This window comes from Amphiprion ocellaris, chromosome 23 (assembly GCF_022539595.1).
Source record: "Amphiprion ocellaris isolate individual 3 ecotype Okinawa chromosome 23, ASM2253959v1, whole genome shotgun sequence".
Taxonomy (NCBI): domain Eukaryota; kingdom Metazoa; phylum Chordata; class Actinopteri; family Pomacentridae; genus Amphiprion; species Amphiprion ocellaris.
The window spans coordinates 8,101,777-8,121,061 of record NC_072788.1 but is presented as its reverse complement, the minus strand read 5'-3'; the positions used below and the strand labels follow the sequence as shown (position 1 = coordinate 8,121,061).

At 39.3% G+C, this 19,285-nt stretch overlaps 1 protein-coding gene across 1 annotated transcript in view; it reads right to left on the bottom strand.

Moving 5' to 3' along the window:
- pcxb (pyruvate carboxylase b) overlaps positions 1–19,285 on the bottom strand; it is a 332,924-nt gene that overhangs the window by 243,397 nt on the left and 70,242 nt on the right. Inside the window, exon 10 of the mRNA XM_055007761.1 lies at positions 16,279–16,397. Coding sequence (XP_054863736.1) covers positions 16,279–16,397 — 119 coding nt within the window. The remainder of the gene's footprint in view (positions 1–16,278; positions 16,398–19,285) is intronic.

The window sequence follows — 19,285 nt, the reverse complement described above, 5'->3', positions numbered from 1 at the left end:
TGTGCAGCTCAGCAGTATTTCCTTGTGAACGGCTATTTTATGGACACAAACAAATTGTTCTGTGTGGTCAGAAATGAAGCTGCTGACTGTTTACTGTTACATGTGTTTCCTTGTGGTGTTGAGGTAATGGGCAGGAGTAGACAGCAAGGATGAAGGTAAGAAACACTAGGAGGACCAAAAGAAGGATAGGAAGAACTCAGGTAACAGAGTCAATAAGGCATAAAAGAACATCAAAATAATAGACTAGAGGGTCACTGAGAGAGCAAATCCTTCAAGCTGCATCTCACAGCGTTCATTATCAAGAGAGTGATCTGGATCCACAACAAAATTTTATTCATTCTTGCTTAGGCTATAATCAACCTTTTCAAGAAGTTTCATGGAATTTGGCCTTGTATTTTTTGCATTCCACAATTAGAAACAAAAAAAGAATAATCTTGTATCCACTCCCTGATCTGGATCTGCACCAAAATTATTGGTTCTTCCTCTGACCACAGGTAGTTTTCATTTATTCTGTGTGACAGACGCCAAAATGACTATTTTCTCAGTCGTTAATAAAAGTTCTTTTTGTTTGTTTGTTTTAATTTCAGGATCTCCTCCTTGATCCATATTTGCACCAACATTAATGGCTTTTCCTTTTACCACACTCCATCTCTTCATCGAGTTTCATGAAATTTGGCCAGGTAGTTGTTGCGTTCTCTCCATGACAGGCACACACACACAAAAAAAAACTTTTCTCAATTTTTAATTAAAGTGAAAAAGAATATTCTTGGACTCACTCCTTGATCCAGATCCATACCAATAATATAAGTTTTTCCTTTGACCACACTCCATCTCTTTATCAAGTTTTATGAAACTCAGCTTGGCAGTTTATTCATAATCCTGCTGACAGACAGACAAACAGATCAAATGGCAATGAAAAGATCCTGTCTAGACGGATGTAATATAAGGATAAAGTCCACAGGAACAAGAGGAAAGAAGTTAAGAGAAAGTAAGCAGAAAAAAAAAGTGATGAGAGGAACAAATGCTGCTAGAATTGAATGTAGAGAGTTTCTACGGAGGGTGGAGGAGAATCTGGTAGAGAAGCAGAAAAAAACAGCGAGAGAGGAAAGTGGCCATTTTTCAAAAAAGCATGTACCTACATTGTAGTATGTTAATTGAAAACAAATGCATAATTACTCCAATTTGACCTTCTCTTGAATGCCTTATAGTTTATGTGCCAAGAAACATGAAAAAGTGCGAATGAGTTGGGAAAACCGAAGAGGGAGAGGGGGGTAGCTGCTGATGTAGCTTGGAACCTCAGCCAAGAGTGGAGAGCAGAAGATGCTGGCTGCTGTACCGAACATTCAACGAGAAGGAAATGAAGAAAGGAAGAGACAAAGAGGGAACAAAAGAAAGCAAGCAAATGATAAAAAAAAAGAGTGAAAGACTGAAATGGAATGACGAAGAAATCGCAAGACAAGCAGAAAGACTAAACAAAAGAGGCTGGACGACAAAGTGAAGGATAGCGAAAGGGCATTACTATGCATCACGGCAGATGGTTTCATGGAAAAATGTATTAATGTGGGGATTCTCTATGGACTCTAACATATCTAACCAATGCAGACCTCAAACTTTGGTCCAGCAGGCCGCTGCGCTTTATTCTTACAGCAGCTCTGGGTCGCTCGACTCGTCTTTTTATTCACCTCATGTACCTTCCTTCTCTCCATTTCCACCCCTCATTTGTCAGACCCTCTGTCTATTAATGCGATGCATTGTTTCTTTCTGCCTTTCTTACCTGCGCTCCTTCTCTGTCACTCTTTCTCAGGGTGATGAAGATGGAGGGCGGTCATTTAAGACTAATTAGCTAGCCTAAACAGACAAATAACCAGGTGCAGCACATACATTTTCTCTCAAGCACTGACATATTAATGCATGTGCACGCACACATATCCACACTAAAGAGGTGAGAAAACGGCTGGTGTTCTTGCTCTCAAGCACACATGGGTGCACACATGTAGCCAAAAGCAATAAAGTCCAAAATAACGCACACACTAATTCTGTCCTTGTCTGCAAAATTGTCAAAATAGAAGCAATAAAAACAAGCGAACGCTCATTTTCTGTTGTAAGACAGTCACAATCTTGTTGTAGCACTTTTAAAAATGCCACACTCAACAGTAGCCTCGTCTGCTCATCTCACTGCTGTATTTACAGCTAAATGCTATGTAAGGCATCTCTCTAAAGCGCTGCTTCTCATTCTCTCTACACAAACAGCAATAACTGCTAATGCAGGCCATTTATGCAGTCACTGCAATTTTTTTCTTAACCAGCACACATTGCAGTATTAAACATGAGGTATTAGATAACATCAGGTTCTGATTTTATTCCTCACTTACACTGAACACTGTGCACTAGATTCCTATTTGCTTGAAACGCTCTCACTAAAATAAATCTGAGATACTGTCACTGAACACGATGCTGAGTGGGGTCAAACCTCACTATGATGGATATTATACAACTTATTTAATAACATTGTCATTAAAGCGATCGATATTAGATGTCAACGCGATCAATACTATTTCTCCATGGAATTTGTTAACTTTAAATGTTTCAAATGTGAGACAACATGCACAAACAGATTGTTTTTTATTAGCTCTACTGTAGTGTGAGTGCAGATCATATTTTAATGTGTCAACACCAAGCAGCAGCTTCCATGGCTGACAATTAAAGGCAAATGCTAAAGAATTGCAGTTCCTCAAATGGTCACTTGAGGGTGGCTCCATGAATGAGTCACGCCCCACAGACCTTCATGTTAAAACGTCCAATTTTAGAAATAAATATTCACAGCCTGGTAGAAAAATGGTTTTGGTCTCATTAGCTAGTTTCACCTATTCACGACAGCTGAAGGAAGGTGAAATGTTTTATAATTTTAATTGTATGAAGACTTAAGATTATTCTAAAGCTCCACTTACACTCAATTTTTTTGCCTATTTTTTGGAATAGCTGATGCAGCAGCCGAAGCCCTGATACTGAGCTTCAAAACCACTTCTCAGGAAAACTATTGGTGATCAATATATCTGTGCACTACTGGATTCTTGTTGAAAAATTAGCATTAACCAGTCACCAATATGTCTATGATGGATTTAATGCAGTTTGTCTAATGACCTTATAGATTAGTTTCAAAATTACTTTGTGGGAAAATATTAATTATGATCTAGCAATGTGATAGGTTTAATTTATTGGTTTCTGTGGGTTAAACACTGCTTCAGAAGCCTTTCTTTTCAATACATGACTGGAAAACAACTGGCAAGAAAACACTGCAGTAAAGATTTGGCACATCATTTCATGGCTTAAATCCAATATTTTGTTAGCGGCTCATCAAAAGTCCTGTCAATCAAATTCTACTGGAAATATTTAGTATCATGTATTTGCAAATCATGACATGTCACTCTCATTTGAAACATAATACGCATGACTGACCACAATTTATTGTATAGCTCAGCGTGTCCTGACATCCTATATCTGCAGTAAAGTGTGCAAACATTATACTCACTATATACTGGGCTGCATTAAAGGTGGGCATTAAAACATTAAGGTACATTGGTTTGAGTTTATGGATTTTGATGTCAAAATCATGGCCAAATCATTTTACTGGCCTGGCCAGTTAGCTGGGAGACCTTTCACTTCTGTGGTTTAGTGGAAAAATGTCAAAGAACTGGTGAGCAGAGCCAGCAGTTTTGCAGGGTTTTTATAGATGTATGCAGCCAAAAATCAGCCGCAACCGCAGCACCCATTTTCAAAAACTCAAACGCAACTTAATAACTGCTATGTGCTCTTTTGCAGTTCAGTGAGGAAGACTGATGACATTCAGAAACACTGGTAAGTTAACCTTGAGCTGTTTTTTTTTTTTTTTTTTTTTTTTTACATATGCCTTGCAAAAATACAAATAAATTAGAACTTCAAAACATGCTCAAAAAAGTCACATTTCATTTTTATCTCAGTATCACTGAAGTTGTGTGACAGAAATATTTCTAAAAAAGCAATTTATTTACATAACTGATAATGTTTTGAGAGAAAAATAAGTGAGTATTTTGCCTTGAAGGGTGTTTTTTTTACAGTAGCTGGTGATCCTTGTATATAAAATATGCTGGAACGATGAAGGTTAACCAACGTTATTTACATTTTACACAATATGCAAATTACTTTTGTAAATTATTAATATTAATTTATTTTAAACAACATTAAAACAATCAGGCCTCTGCAGTTATTAAATGGAGCTTTCAATCACGTAAGTTTGTCCAGTTTCACTTAAATGCATAAATGTAACTTCTAATTCTAATCACTTGAAGGACTTTTTGTCAGGCTGGCAGCCGCCAGCCCCAGTTAGTGCTCTTCTCCCCTCCCCTTTCCATCCTTCCCGGTTCAAGACAGCCCAGCAGCGCTTAAGGAGCCACAGGTGTTCTCCATCCGGCGCAATTCTCCAGCAGAGGAGCAGGTGGAGGTCGACCAATCAGGTGGCGGCTCGGCTGCTACTTAGCCAGACGCCACCCAGCTCTCGGTGCCAGATCGTCACTCTGCTTGGAGAGGTTCACAGCCTGACTCACATCCATTCTGTGTGCAGCTTTGCAGATCAACTAACCCACAGTTTCCTCCTTCGTTGCAGTATTGGAACCACCTGCTCCCTGCCAGAGAACCAGCAGCTCGGGACCTTGGTCGCTTCCTCCGGGAGACGGAGATCTACACCTGAGTCGACCCCCCGGCTGTTGGCGTCCTCCTTCGCCCACCTGTTGCTGCTTAAACCAGGTTGCCTCCGCTGTGAACCAGTCCAGAGCATCCCTAGAGTTATGGTTGTAGTGATTCTTAGTTACAGCTCGAGCCACAGAGGACTCCGAGAAATAGTCGTCTTTTAGTCACAGCACCTACAGTGTTTACAGAAAGTTTGGAACTTAGTTACCGTTCGAATTTCCCTCCGCTTCGAGGAGGACTATTATAAGTAGAGTCGAGCCCAAGTATAGTCGCCCGGCCAGTAGGGGCCGCTTGGCATTTCTAGTTTGTACTCTCGAGTTAGAGATAAAGGACATTGAAGTTGATTGTCGTTTCTGAGTATTCTAGTTTTAAGTACACTCGAGTTAGAGTTAAAAGCACATTGAGTTTCGATTATCGTTTTCTGAGTATTCTAGGTTTCATACTCAAGTTTAGAGTAATTTACGTCACGTGTTCTATTGTTGTGTTCTGAGAAGAACCTGTAAATAAAGACAGAGTAACCCACGATTTCCAGACTGTTCATTCCCTGCACCTGAGCTCCCACAGAACCCCCGTAACACTTTTTGTTCATATTTGCTCATAAATATGATTTCAAAGCTCATTCTTGTCCTTGGAAACATCAGCTGACAAAGAGCTTGAGGTGAGAGGTCAAGAACAAATAAACCTAAATTTTCAATTTGCAGTTTAATGAATTACACAATAAAAGATCTGAAGCATAAAATTAAACCAGACTCCATTCAACAATGCAATTACCTGACCATTAATGAGAGCAGTTGGAGAGAGTTTCTGTACTCGTCAGTAGCCACATGCCTTTACAGCCACAGTAGGTGGAGAGAAAGTTGAACATTCTTTAGGGACTTATTGCTTATATTGGACCTGGCAGCCAGAGCTTACTGTACCTCCAACAACCTCTAAATCAGATGGTTAGTCCTACAAGATGGACACTGTCCAGGTTAGAAACAAGTAAAGGACTTGCAAAAAGAGATCTGAATTGATGGAGGTTGAACCTGTGAGCAATGATAAAAAAAAATGTTTGTCAGATGTTAGCATGACTTATTTATTTGAAATTTAGCATCTTCACAGTCTGTGATGATTTGTGGTGCTATGCCATGTCATTTCCTGGTGTTGGTCCACTGTGTTTTATCAAGTCCACAGTCAACACAGGCGTCTACTCAGAGATGTTAGAGCACTTAATGCTTCTGTTGGCCGACAAGCGTTACAAAGCTGCCGATATTCCATTTCCAGCAGGATTTAACACCTGTCCATAGAGCCAAAACCATGAACAAGTAATTTGCTGAGCATGGTATTACTGTGTTTGATTGGCCAGCCAGCTCACATGACCTGAACCCCATATTGTCAAGAGGAAGATGAGAGACACTGGACCCAAAAATACAGACAAAAAATGAAGGCCACTATCAAAGCAGCAACCTCAGGAGTTCCACATTCAGATCACCTCCATGTCTGGGGACACTGATGGAGTAATATGTGGTAAAAGATTCCCAACCAAGTATTGAATGTAAAAATCAAGTTGGATATTTCTAAACTGTCCATCTTTTTTGTTTGATTGATTTTAGGCAATATTATAAAAATCTGAGACACTCGTTTTCTGACTTTCATGAATTAAAAGCTTTAATCACAAAAATCAAAACAATGACAAAGATTTTACTTCATGTGTAATTAATACAGAATAGGAATTGTTATCTTTTTGAATTTTTTTTTTCACGAGGTCCTAATTTTTTGAGACCCACTAGTGAAGGACCTCTTTACCTCCTGTCATTTGTCCCTCACATGTTCACACTCAGTCAACCCACATTGAAGGTAAAACACTTTGTCCCCTGTACTGTTACATTCAAACAGGCACACAATCCCTCACTGTCTCCTCAGCACACAGAGCCCAGCGTCAGCCTGGGGGTATAATTACATCACTTTAGAATCTAAAGGACTCCTGTCCACCAATCTACCAAATGTGCAATGTCCCGTGACGGCAACATGAGCACACTCACACGCATACACTGGCTGCTGCACACTGCCACTAAGAAACACACATCCACGGCACAAAAGGAAAGATCATTTACAGCTAAATTATAGACAAATTGAACCTTGAGAGAGGAGAAGTTCAAAGGCAGAACTGGAGCTGAATACTGAGGCGTTCTCCCTTCTTCTCACAAACGCTAGCACTTGCAGACAGACAAGAATCTTGCACAAAAGCATCTCCTCCTCACGCACACACAGGTTGAGCCTCCCAGACAAAGTATAGCTTACATGTATCTCACATTTTGTGTGCATACATCGTCAGAAGCAGAAGACAGAATTGCCTCTATTGTGCGGGGATTCACTAAAGCAGGAAGACAGATGAATAGGTATTCATATAATGTTTCAGTGCAGTGTTTCTTCCTTGTGTGCAGTGTGAGTCTTTGCTGATGCCTTAGGACATCAAAACTGTTCAATACGGGGGTGTATTTTTGTATGCATCTATGAATGAGAGTGTATGTGTGTGTGGGTGCATTCATTCTGATTACAGACTGTGGTATTCCGCCTCCTCACTGACACTTGTGTACGCACCTATTACCACTGCTGAGAGAAAGGGAGAAGCAGAGGAGGCAAAGTCAGAAGATGCCTTCTCAGTCAAAGCCATGCCACCTTTTCAGGATGCCAGAGATGTAGAAAGGCGATAGATATGACAACAATCAAAGCAATACGGAAAAAAAAGAAGCCAAAACTGCACAGTGGGGAGGAAAAAAAATCACTGTGGACGGACATATGGAAAGAGAAACAACCAAACTCAAAATAGTTTTGGGTAAGGTTTGTGGTGATAACATCGGACTTGCTCGTTACAGAGATAGATTGTGCTTGGAATTACAGTCCAGCTTATCACTGATTTATCAGTATTGGCCAAGACTGTAGCGGAACCTTACAGTGCAGAAACGCCAGAAACATAAAGTGCAAGTCCTTGCAGTTCAACAGTGCATTTACGAAGTATCAGACCCCTTCACTTTTCATATATTGTATTTTGGCAGTCATATGCTAAAGTCATTTACATTCACTTTTCACCTCATCAATCTATACTCAATACACTATAGCGACAAAGCGAAAAAAGGATTTCAGGAGTTTCTGCAAAATTTATTGTAAAGGAAAAAGCTATCACACTGAGATAAGTACTCCAATCCTTTATTCAGTACTTGGCTGAAGGACCTTTGGCAGCGATTACAGCACAGGTATGACACCTTTACCTTTGTGCACCTAAATTTGGGTTTCTTTCCCTGCAGATCCTCTTAACCTTGGTCAGGTCGGATGGGGACCATTAGTGAGCACCCATTTTCAGGTCTCAACACAGACATGTGATTGTGTTCAAGTCAGGGCTCTGGCTGGGTCACTCAAGGACATTCACAGCATTGTTTTGGCTGTCTTGAAGGTCACTGCCCTGTTGAGGAGTAACCCTGAAGGTCCTGAGTGCTCCAGAGCAGGTTTTTATTGATATCTCTGTATGTTGCTCTGTTCAGCTTTCTCTCAACCCTGACCAGTCTCCCTGTCACTGCTGCTGAAAAACACCCCACTGCATGATGCTGCCACCACCATGCTTAACTGTTGGAGTGGTATTAGGCAGGCAATGAGCAGTGCCCGGTTTCCTTCAGACATGACACTTTAGAATTGATGCCAAACAGTTCAAACTTGGCTTCATGAGACCAGAGAACTTTGTTTCTTACAGTCTAGGAGTACTTCAGGTGATTTAATGGGTCTTTCTCTAAGAGATGTTTCCATATGGCCACTCCAGTGATGGTTGTCCTGGAAGTTTTTCGTATCTCCACACAGAATTTCTAGAGTGCAGACCTGTTTTTTGGTGAACTTTGGTGAATTTTTAAAATTCTCTTTTGGGCACTTGTGACTTGTGCTTGTATTGCATAGTGACAATGGAAAGACACACGAAATGTGGGGATTCACTGCTTGAACGCATTTGCAGCCATGTGGTATTTGCCCAAACCACTTCGCCCCTTTATCACCTCTGTTACCAAGGCGGATTTTTCCACTGATTGTTCAGCTTGGCTGAGCAGGCAGTTCCTAAAAAAAAAAATAAGAGTCTGGTTGTTCCAAACTTTTTCATTTTAAGAATTATGAAGGCCACGGTGCTCTTTGGAACTGTCACTGTAGCAGACAGTTTTTGTAGCTTAAACACAATCCTGTCTAAGCTCTGCAGTCAGTTCCTTCGATCACATTGCTTATTTTTTGCTCTGACATCGACACCTTATATCGACAAGTGCGTGCCTTTACAAATAATGCCCAATCAGAATAATTTACCACGAGTGGAGTCCAATCAAGGTGTAGAAACATATTAAAGGCTATGAGGTGAAATGGGATTGTGTGTTCATCAAAGGGTCTAAATACTTATCTAAATGTCATAAGTTACCTTTCAGTTAACAAATTTGCAAACATTTCTAAAATCCTGTTTTTGCTTAACTGTTATGGGGTGCTGAGTGCAGATTGGTGAGTGAAAATTTTTAAAAAATGTGAAAAAGGTCAAAGGGTCTGATTATTTTCTGAATGCACTAATATGTATCTGGTGTCCACAAAAAAAAATCAAGCTGGTCTGATTGAATTGGTTAAGGCAAAACGTGTTGCATGGGCTTGACAATGTGCGTCTCTCATCACATGATGTCTTATCATCACAGGAGGAAAATCTGTGGCTGAGACCCAAGCTTATACTACCGGTTATACTCCACTGACTGTCTCTCGGTGTTAATTCAAATGTACGTCATTTCCTAGGATGTAATTTGCAGCTCAGGTGAAGGGACTTTTTCAATTATTTTGTCCATTGCATTCACATCAATGAGGGAATGGTAAATAATAGAAATGCTTCTCTCGTACAGTTGAATCAGTACTAGAGCAGTTTGAAGAAAAACTGGAACCTCTAGGCCTTATGTATCTCTTGCACGACTGCTGTAGCAGACCACCCTACATCGAACTAGGTTTGACTAAACTTAATGGAGAACTCAGTATTGGGATGATTGTGTATTCTGGAAAAGAATCCACTAAAATTGACCTCATCCTTCTCCATTATTGAAAACTCCAGCATCAATAATTACACAAATGTGTATTTTCCAAAGCATAACTCCTGGACAAAATGTGTCTCCTACTTTTAAGTCCACTCTCATATGCGCACTGAAGTCTCAAGTTTGCAGTGCATTTGTGTTGCATATTGCACCATGATTTGCTTCGAGACAAGTTTCGGTGTCATAAAATCATGCTCATGCATGCAAGTTAAATTCAAATTTGAAGTGAGTCAAGAGAAACCTTTCTTGTTTAGTAGATGAATGTGAAAACAGCCTTCTACTGTCAAACTCTGCACACAGATCATTCTGAATAATGAAGGTCAGACATTAAAATGATGTAACCAAGCAAAACACAGCTTTGAGTGAAGCAGTATTTAGAGTTGTTTTTCATTTTCTAGTGTTACTGGAGATTTTTCTTGACAAGACATAAGATACTCCAGCAAATCTTTCGTTTTCTTTGTGGGTTGCATGAAAGCACAACCATGGCAGCAAATGCACATTGAAAAAAAATACTCTAGAACTAAAAGACAAGATTAAAACAGCAAGTGCACAAATGAGTGCATCCTACTATGTGAGTACTCTTAAAATCTGAGAATACATCATGAGAGCTTTTAAAATCCCATACAACTACATTAGTGCCTTTAAAAATCCAGTATCTATCAGGCACTATTTGGGATATTGTGTCATTATAAAGGAATATAATCCCCTTGCTTTTTATGGACCTACTAATCAAAGACAAATAAAGCACAGATTCAACATAACGGCTTGCCTGTGTAGGTGGACTTTGCAAATGTGATTTAATTACTTCAAAGTCAGTCTTTCACACTTTCATTTTTTCTGCCACCTGTAATAATACATGAATGGAAGAAGCAGGGAGGCAGACGGAGGTCAGGAGCGACAAGACAGCATGATAAGCGAGGGCAGATGGAGGGAGCGAGGACAGAAAAGGACAAGTTCATAAAGGGACAAAGAAAAGATGAAGCGTGAGTCAGAGTGGATGAGGCAAAGGTGAGGTGAAGGACAGAAGGGGAGAGATGAATGAACAGACAGATGTCAGGAGGTGAATGCGAATTAGAGGTGAGGATAGCAAAGATGAGATGGATGAGAGGGAAGAGAGGAATGAGGCTGAAGGGGGAGGAGTGATGGGACTGAACAGTCGACATAGAGAGGAAGAAACTGACAGGAGTAGAAGGACGGTGGAGGGAAAAGAGAGTGAGGAAGAACAGGAGGCAATGGTGCGAGGAAGAAAGAGAGAAAAGGAGGATGAAGAAATGGAAAGAGGTGGAGAGATGGATGTACCGAGTTGCCAGAGGACAGACAGATGAAGGGAAATGCTTGAGGGAGGAATGGTGGACGAGATTGATGGGTATGAAGGAAAAGAGGATGGATTAAGGAGAGAGAGAGAATTTAAAATCGAAATTTGTGGGTTACTTTGACCCTCGCTGCAGATAACATCGCATTAGTGTCACTTTAGCATCTAATTGCAGAGTAAACAAGGCTTAGAGTCCATTTACGGCTGGTATTACCATGTGATCTGTTTCTAGATCTCTTATCTGGATAGAGATATTTGATCACAGGCCTTTCTAGCAACTTCCCAGGTCAATGTAAGTGAGGAGCGTAGCTTTTTGCTTAATGAGGAGGAAGGAGAGGCATTTTGTAAAAGTTGTTTGGATAGATTTCCATGACCACAATGTGCAGAATCAGATCAGGATGGCAACCACCAGATGTAGTCTGACTGATGTGATAACTGAGCATAGGAATAGCTCTGGGCCTGTATTTTTGCAGACAATTGGTCAAAAAACAAAATACATAATCCTGTTCCATATCAGTGTAATTTTGAGACATTCCATTCTTAAACAAAAATGTCAATCTGCTGGTACCAACAGAGAAACACAAGAAAGAAAGACTTGTTGAGATAAAGAAGTGAAGAAAAAAACAAAAGCTAGAAAAAGAAAGCTTACGAAAGTCAAAAACAAATCGACATATGCAAATAAAGCAGACATAGGGAAGAATGAAATGGAGGAGGTAAGAATGAATAACAACTTTAAATGAGAGAATCCACAGGAACTACTTAGAAAAAAGTTTTTAGATTTGATTGCATGTACCACACACAGACAGAGAATTAAGGTAAAAGATTATCAAGCAGAGGCTCTACTGCAGCCAGGTTGGAATAAGAGAAAGTTAGCAAATTGAACAGGGAATAAGGAGAATGATTGATGAAAACAGGAATTAAAAAGGAGAGATGCAAGTGATGGAGACTGTGGCGAGGAGAGAGGGCGAATGAACAGCAAGTTTTTAGAGGCCAGTTTTACAACTCAGTATAAAAAATACCTCCCTGACAAGTCTATTAGTATCACAGACAGTTTGAAACACACAGAAACAAGAATAAATGTCCTCACACACCTCAGAGATTGGGAGTGCAGTCAAGCGAAACGAAAAGCTCAAAGACTAATGGATATAATGTTCAAATAAAACCACAAATGCAGTTTTCACTTTCGTCATTTGCACTCAAATGCAATACACCCCTTGTAAAGAACACATTTCCCTTAGAATTTAGATGGATGAACATGGGGCTTCTTTGTTCCCTTCCAGGCCGTAATTTCTCACTGCTTAGAGCTCAACCTCAGCCTGAAATAAAAGCCGTGCTTGTGACAGGTGAAACTTTCATTGATTTCACGCAGGATGCAGATTTAGGTAATTACTACACTCCTGCCGATTCAAATGACCCCAATTCCCCAAAATGTCAAACTTCCTCTGTGACATGAGGTTTTCTCTGCAGGATGAAGAGGATTTGACAAACTGGTGCATGGCGAATTGGAGGAGATCTGTAGTACATGAGAAAGACGTTCTGTCAGTTCGAGGGGAGCAGGGGGTAAGTGGAAGTGGCACAAAGACAGAATAAAGGAACATTGACGCGCAACTTACAGTGAAGATCTTTCCTGTATAACTATGCTCTCACGAATAATGCAGCCCAAAGTCTCTGCTGAGTTGCAAGTAGATGAAAATATTATGATGATATTGCCAGAGTTCTTTGGTGTCCCTTATTTTTGTTTTTTTTTTTTGCCATTTTTTCATCTTTTTTTAATGTACACGACGTGACAATGCATTCAATAACTGTAATAGAAAAGAAAGGCAATCCTGGGACGTTTACATTATAGCAATATCTGCTCTGTGCACATGAAATATATGATTTATGACGGATAAATATCCTATCTTCTTGCTAAGTTATTGCTTCCTTAAAACCAGCACAGTATTCCTCAGCTCATTTTAATGTATCACGCAGCAAGATAAATGTAAAGAAATGTGAAACTACAGAGGGGATTCAACAAGCAAATCATTATGAAAAAAGCAAGTATGCAAAACTTGACACAAATGAAAAGTAAAATTAATGCTTTGCCAAGCAGTCATGCTGCAGTTTGCATCCGTTTCTGTCCAGATTTGACCTTTTGGATATAAAATGTCCTCACCTCATTTTATCTTCTTAGACTAAAATTTTTAGCATAATTAGCTTATGAATTCTGCATTCATGACCAAAAATGAGCTTTGTGAGGCTACAGTGATCTTTGACCACTAAATTCTTATCCATTCATCCTCGAGTTCAAGTAATGGTTGGTACCATATATGATAAAATTTCCCAAAAGTGTCCAAAATATGTCAAGGACAGTTGGATAGTACATCAAATGGGCAGTCATATAGATGGACAAATGGACGGATAACCTGAAAACATAACGACAATCACAATTTGGGACCATCCATCCATTTTTTCCACTTAACCACAGTCAGATTGCAGTAGCAGCAGCTAAGCAGGTCACTCCAGACGTCCCTTTACCAAGTAACGTTTTCCAGCTCCTCCTGGGGGATCCCAAGGCATTCCCAGGCCAGATGAGATATATAATCCCTCCAGCAAATTCTGGATCTCACCTGAAGTCTCTTCCCAATTAGACACTGCCCAGAAAACCTCTAAAGGTAGGCACCCTGGAGGCATCTTAATCAGATGACCAAACCACCTCAGCTCCTTTAGACACAAAGGAGCAGCGACTCTACTCCCTCTGGCTTTAAAGCTCCTCACAATTTCTCTAAAGCTGAGCCCAGCCACCCTTTGGCATTGGAGGAAAGTCAATTTGGCCAACTGTATCTCCAGCTCCATTCTTTCTTTCCAGAGCTCCTGATCATAGGCGAGGTTTAGAACATATACTGACTGGTAAATTAAGAACTGTGCCTTTTGCATCAGCTTCCTCTTTGCCACAAGAATCGAGTGTAACAGCTGCATTACTGCTGGCACTGCATCAATCCATCTGTCCATCTCCTTCATCAATCCAGAGGAAACAACCAACCATGTTCCAGCAGAGAACCATGGCCTTTTTGTAGATGTCGTGGTTCTTCTGGTTTCACCAGACTGTGACCTTCAGCTCACACTGGGGAGGTTTGAAGCGAGTGTGAAGCAGCCAGAATGAGACTCAGCACCTCCAAATCTGAGGTCATAGTTCGCTGCTGGAAGTGGTGGATTTAATTAAAGACCACTTTCAGTTTCATTGTCTTTATCCTTTTCACACTAGGCAACTGTGCCCATTTCTTCCTAAGTTATTACATCTGTTCCAGTCTTAGGAGGAGCTTTTGGCAGCTTGCACTGTTTTATGCAAGTTTATGTGCAGACCCGTGTTTCATGTCTGCAGAAGGACCAACACACATCCCTGCTTTACTACAGCTATTGGGAACATAAAAAAAATAATGTACAGCAAAGGAGGAAAGAAGAATAAACGGTTTTGAAAGCATTTAGTGAGGAACTAAATGTTGTCAAGATTTCTGTTAGGCCTCAGTGATACGCAGACTTTCAATAACACGTCAACGCCACACTAAACTCACTGACGACATCTAATCAGATAAATTCAGTTCCTTTGCTTTTCAACAATAAATTATGGTCAATTTAATTTTGCATTTTTTTAACAAGACCTTACAAAAAAAGTGAAAAATGAAAACAGAGTCCTATAAAGTAATGCCAAATGTTTAAAAATCTAAAATGTAAATGAAGTGATCAAGTTAAAAAACTTGAATTAAATGGACCATGGTTCACTGTTAAAAAGCAATAAAAGCAAAAAACGGAAATACTTTTTAGAATCACTGTTATAGCTTTTAATGCACCAAAGCTATCCTTAAAACAATAAGCTATAACACTGTTTTCTTGGCATATGCTTGTATATACTATTTTTTTTAACTATATTTTTATATTTGCACAGTTCTTGCTGCCCTACTTTTAAAACCACGTCTGATTTTGTGGCATAATTGCACAGGATTGCTATTTTGTTGTATATTGTGCAATGACAATATCTGAAAACTAAAGCCAAACAACAACAAAAAAACTAATCTTCAACTAAACTACACCAAATTGTACTGATGAGTCTGATGACTTACACATTTGTCTTCCAGAACCTCATATTAAGTCCCATTAGCCACATTTTTAGGACAACCAGACCTATCTAAGACCTCAACTGACAGAATCTCTTTAAAAGATGACACAGTTTTACTGTGCTTTGACAGAAATATTGTTTTTGTTGACAAAGGTGGTTATTTGTCTTCATGATTGCCAGGATAAATGCATAGTGATGAGATTTTGTTTTTTTTCCACTCATCCAGAGTTGATTTAGTTCACTGTGGTGTAATGCAAATATCTCAAATTGATCAAAGAGCTTGCTTGAGTAATGAAAAAAGCAAAAAAAAGAAAGACTGAAGAGATGAAAGAAGAAAAACAATAGTGCAGAGACGATCAAAATAGCTAGAGAATACAGATGAAGTTGTCAGTCATGCCGAGTTGCCATAGGAACAGGTGATTTTGTTTCCATGCAAAACTCCCTCATAACTTGCTGCTTTAATTGCTCTGGTTTGTTAGTCTGTCAGCTCAGTTCATTAATTAAGCAAATTATGCAGAAACTAAGATATGAATTAGTGCAAAGATTCAGGTCTGGGTGTGACTGAACGGCCAAGTACACCTGTACCTGGTGTGCGTTTTGTGCTATTGTGTCTTGTGTATTAGCCTGAGACCCATCTGTGTTGTTTCAGCCGAGCAAATCTCACAGGTCATCAGTAGAGCGGAATGCTATTTATATCTTTCATTATCTTCCCTCTCCTTCTCATCTCTCTCCTTCATTCCTGTTGTCTCTCTCTCTGACCTCATCTCTTGGCTTCTCTCTTCACTGACTCCACCTGTTCTGGCTCTCCTGGTACTTTCTATCAATCCTTTCTTTTCCCCTCCTCTTCTCAGCCTGTCTTTCTTCCTTCTAATCCATTTCTTTTTGATTCTCCCTCACGTATTTAACATCACCTCTTTTCTTGACACCATCTACACTCCTCCATCCCCCCAATCTCTCTACTTCAACCAATTTCCAGAGCGGGAACCTTCTAACCTTGAAGCAGCACATCTGTCTGCGGACAACCGCCACAATTATATAGCTGCCCACCAGCCTAACTCCATCTGCATATGCAAACATCTGCTACTTACTCAGTGATTTCTTCGGTGACCGTGTGTTCAACCTGGAGTCGGGAGTTGACTTCAATAAAGTAGTGTTTGCCGTGTTTGTCCACCAAGAACTCCACCGTGCCTGCATTCTCGTATCCAACCTGCAGCAAAAAAATAAATAAAAAATAGAAAACAGCTCTGAATTATTCAAGTAATACTGTTAGTATTCTTTGTGCAAACAATCAAGAAAGAGCACTCACTCATCTTAATGAGCCATGAAACAAAAAAAAAATCCTGTTCTTACTCTTCAAGCAAATATGACTACACTAAATGGAGAAAGAACCTGGCTTGTGGTTTATTTGTAAAGAGAGAGGAGGATAGCTTTCATCATTTTTCTGTAATGCAGAATGAGATCATTAATCAAGGGTTGATTTATTGAAGTCTCATCATCATAAAATACTATTTTCTCGACTACCTTTCAGGTAGAACACAGCAATTAGAATCCCAATTACTGTCTGGTGCGATAAATATGCAGGAATTTTACTCAGTGTTGCTGGTGCAGAGACGATAATACATCTTCTAGATGATGAAACACAGTGCAGATGTGGCTCAAGGAAGACTGTGTTTACATAATGGCATGTAATTAGCACATAACAAAGGCTAAAAGGCTCAGATGTATATGCCGAGCTGCATATATTACACACTCAACACCGGAAGTGAGAGCAATAAATAGCAGCTAATTTGTTGATCTACAGATCGGCCATTTTAGGTTTACTTTTTTTTTTTTTTTTTTTTTTTTTTTTAGGGAACATGAGGCAAGGAAAGTGGATCTGCAACAAAACAATCCCAAAGATCCACTTGCAAGTGTCTTCAGTGGCATTTTGTGTCTAAACCGTTAAACAAGTTCAGTCAGGTTATTCATATAGTTGTAAATTTGTTTTCAAAGGCTTCATAATTTATAAAACATATGACTCTGTCCTCGAAACCACAATTTCAGTAAGGAAAATATGCAAATGGAGCATGAAAAGCTGAGAGGCTTCTTCCAGACAAAGATGGGTTTACTCTATATACCAACTAGATAGATTAGATGTGTTTTGTGTTTTGCCATTGCCCACACATGAGTAATTTCTTCACACATTACAAAAATGTTAAATGTTTTGTACATTTAACCTGATGTAATTTCATAAGGAGACCTGGTTACTAAAAAGTAGTGCTACTTCTGGCTGTATTACAATCAAAAAACTATGTTTGTGCTCAACAGTTTGCATCAATCATTTATAGTTAGGCGCCCTTCTAAATAAATTATGTTCAACCAATAAATTCCATTGAGTCACAAGAACTGGCGGCCACTCAATAATCTGTTCCACTTATTTAATAACTGGTAGGATCAAAACACGCTTTTGGTCGAATTCTAATAAAAAATTTGGTAGTTCCAACAAGGTTTTCCATGTTATTTTAAGATTTTTTTTAGGAGACGTACTTAAGATAGTTATGAACTCAAATTTGTCAGTAGACAACCATTCAGATTCATCATCAGTTTGATAATGTGGTAGCTTTTAAGAAATAAATTCATTTAGTAATCAACTTTTAAAAAAAACTTTAAACTGCAGTGGTGTGGTTAAACACAGGCCACATTGCTCACCTTGGCTTGTGCTTTGTATCATGTTTGTTCAAATTACATCCCCACTAATACTACATTTTAACTAAAAGTATCACATGGGACTTGAAACCTTTAACTCATGGTAAACAAACATTTGATTATCAAGTCACTTTCACTAAGTCATTACAACTCGATTTAAGCAAAATAACTAAAATTACAGTTTGAATAACACCCATTATTAAGTTGTTGCAATTACTAACATTATTATGTCAACACAACTCATCAAAATAATGTTTACAACAGAGTTTACCTGCATCAGTAAATTAGTTTATCTTGCAACCATGCATTTAATGAAGTTGTGAGAACTGATACTCTGGTGTACATTTCAGAATGTGTAAGCTGTGTTAAATTTTATTATTTCTGACACCTCACTGCTTCAAGTTGGCCGCTCCCTGGTGCTGAAACGCTGCCAGGAGGAGCAATGCTCTACTGCCCATAATGTTGATGCTCCAGCAGCAAAATCACCGTTCCCAGCTGTGCTTCTGATGCAATAAATGCAATGCATGATGCTGGCTTTGTCCTTATATCTCAGTGTTTCTCGGGATGCACGCAGTTTATGGTCGGAGAGTCTCTCTCCAAAAAAGGGATTTCACGGTTAAATAAAATGTAGAGTGTTGGCAAAAATAACAATGCAAACTTTAGTAAACAAAACGGAATGCCAATAAATACTAAGAAAAGTATAGATCAGAGGAAGCACGCAGGCTGAACTCATGGTCTACAAACCGTCGATGTATCACATTTGTATTCAGGCTACAATATCCACCAATAAATCATGACTAAGATGTCTATAATTTTGTTTAGGAAACTTGGTTAAGGACAAGAAAAGATCAAGGTTGAATAATGAAAATGCCAATGCAAGAGACTTGAATGTAATATAGTGAACTGTATGCATCAATGGAGCCATACAGAGCACAGAATGGCTGCGAATGTAATGCACTCAGGCCACCAAACCAGTGGATTTAAGGACATAGTGCTGACTGGAATAATATGATCCCAACAAGATAACGGTGTTCTTGAAATGTCTGTCTATATGCAGCATTTTTTGAAACCCATGGATTATAACTGTTGTTCAGATAAGTGATGATAATCAGTCCAAAAACGACCAAATCGGTAGCGTCAGTGTAAAGTTTCTAAAAATCCTATCTCATCTTATATCTCAGCTGTAAGGATGACCAAGTAGGACTTCTATTTAGCTGGCCAAATGTTTTTCTTGTCTTCAAACACAAATATTTGTATGGTCATGAGCAGTGTGATATGGAAAAGCAGCATTTAATGTTTAATGTTCTACAGTATGTTCATGTTACCAGAGAACAAGGAACAATCCAATCACTGGTCACGACTTTAATACACGGTTTCAACTCAAAGACCTTTCAGTTGTAGTTATATACA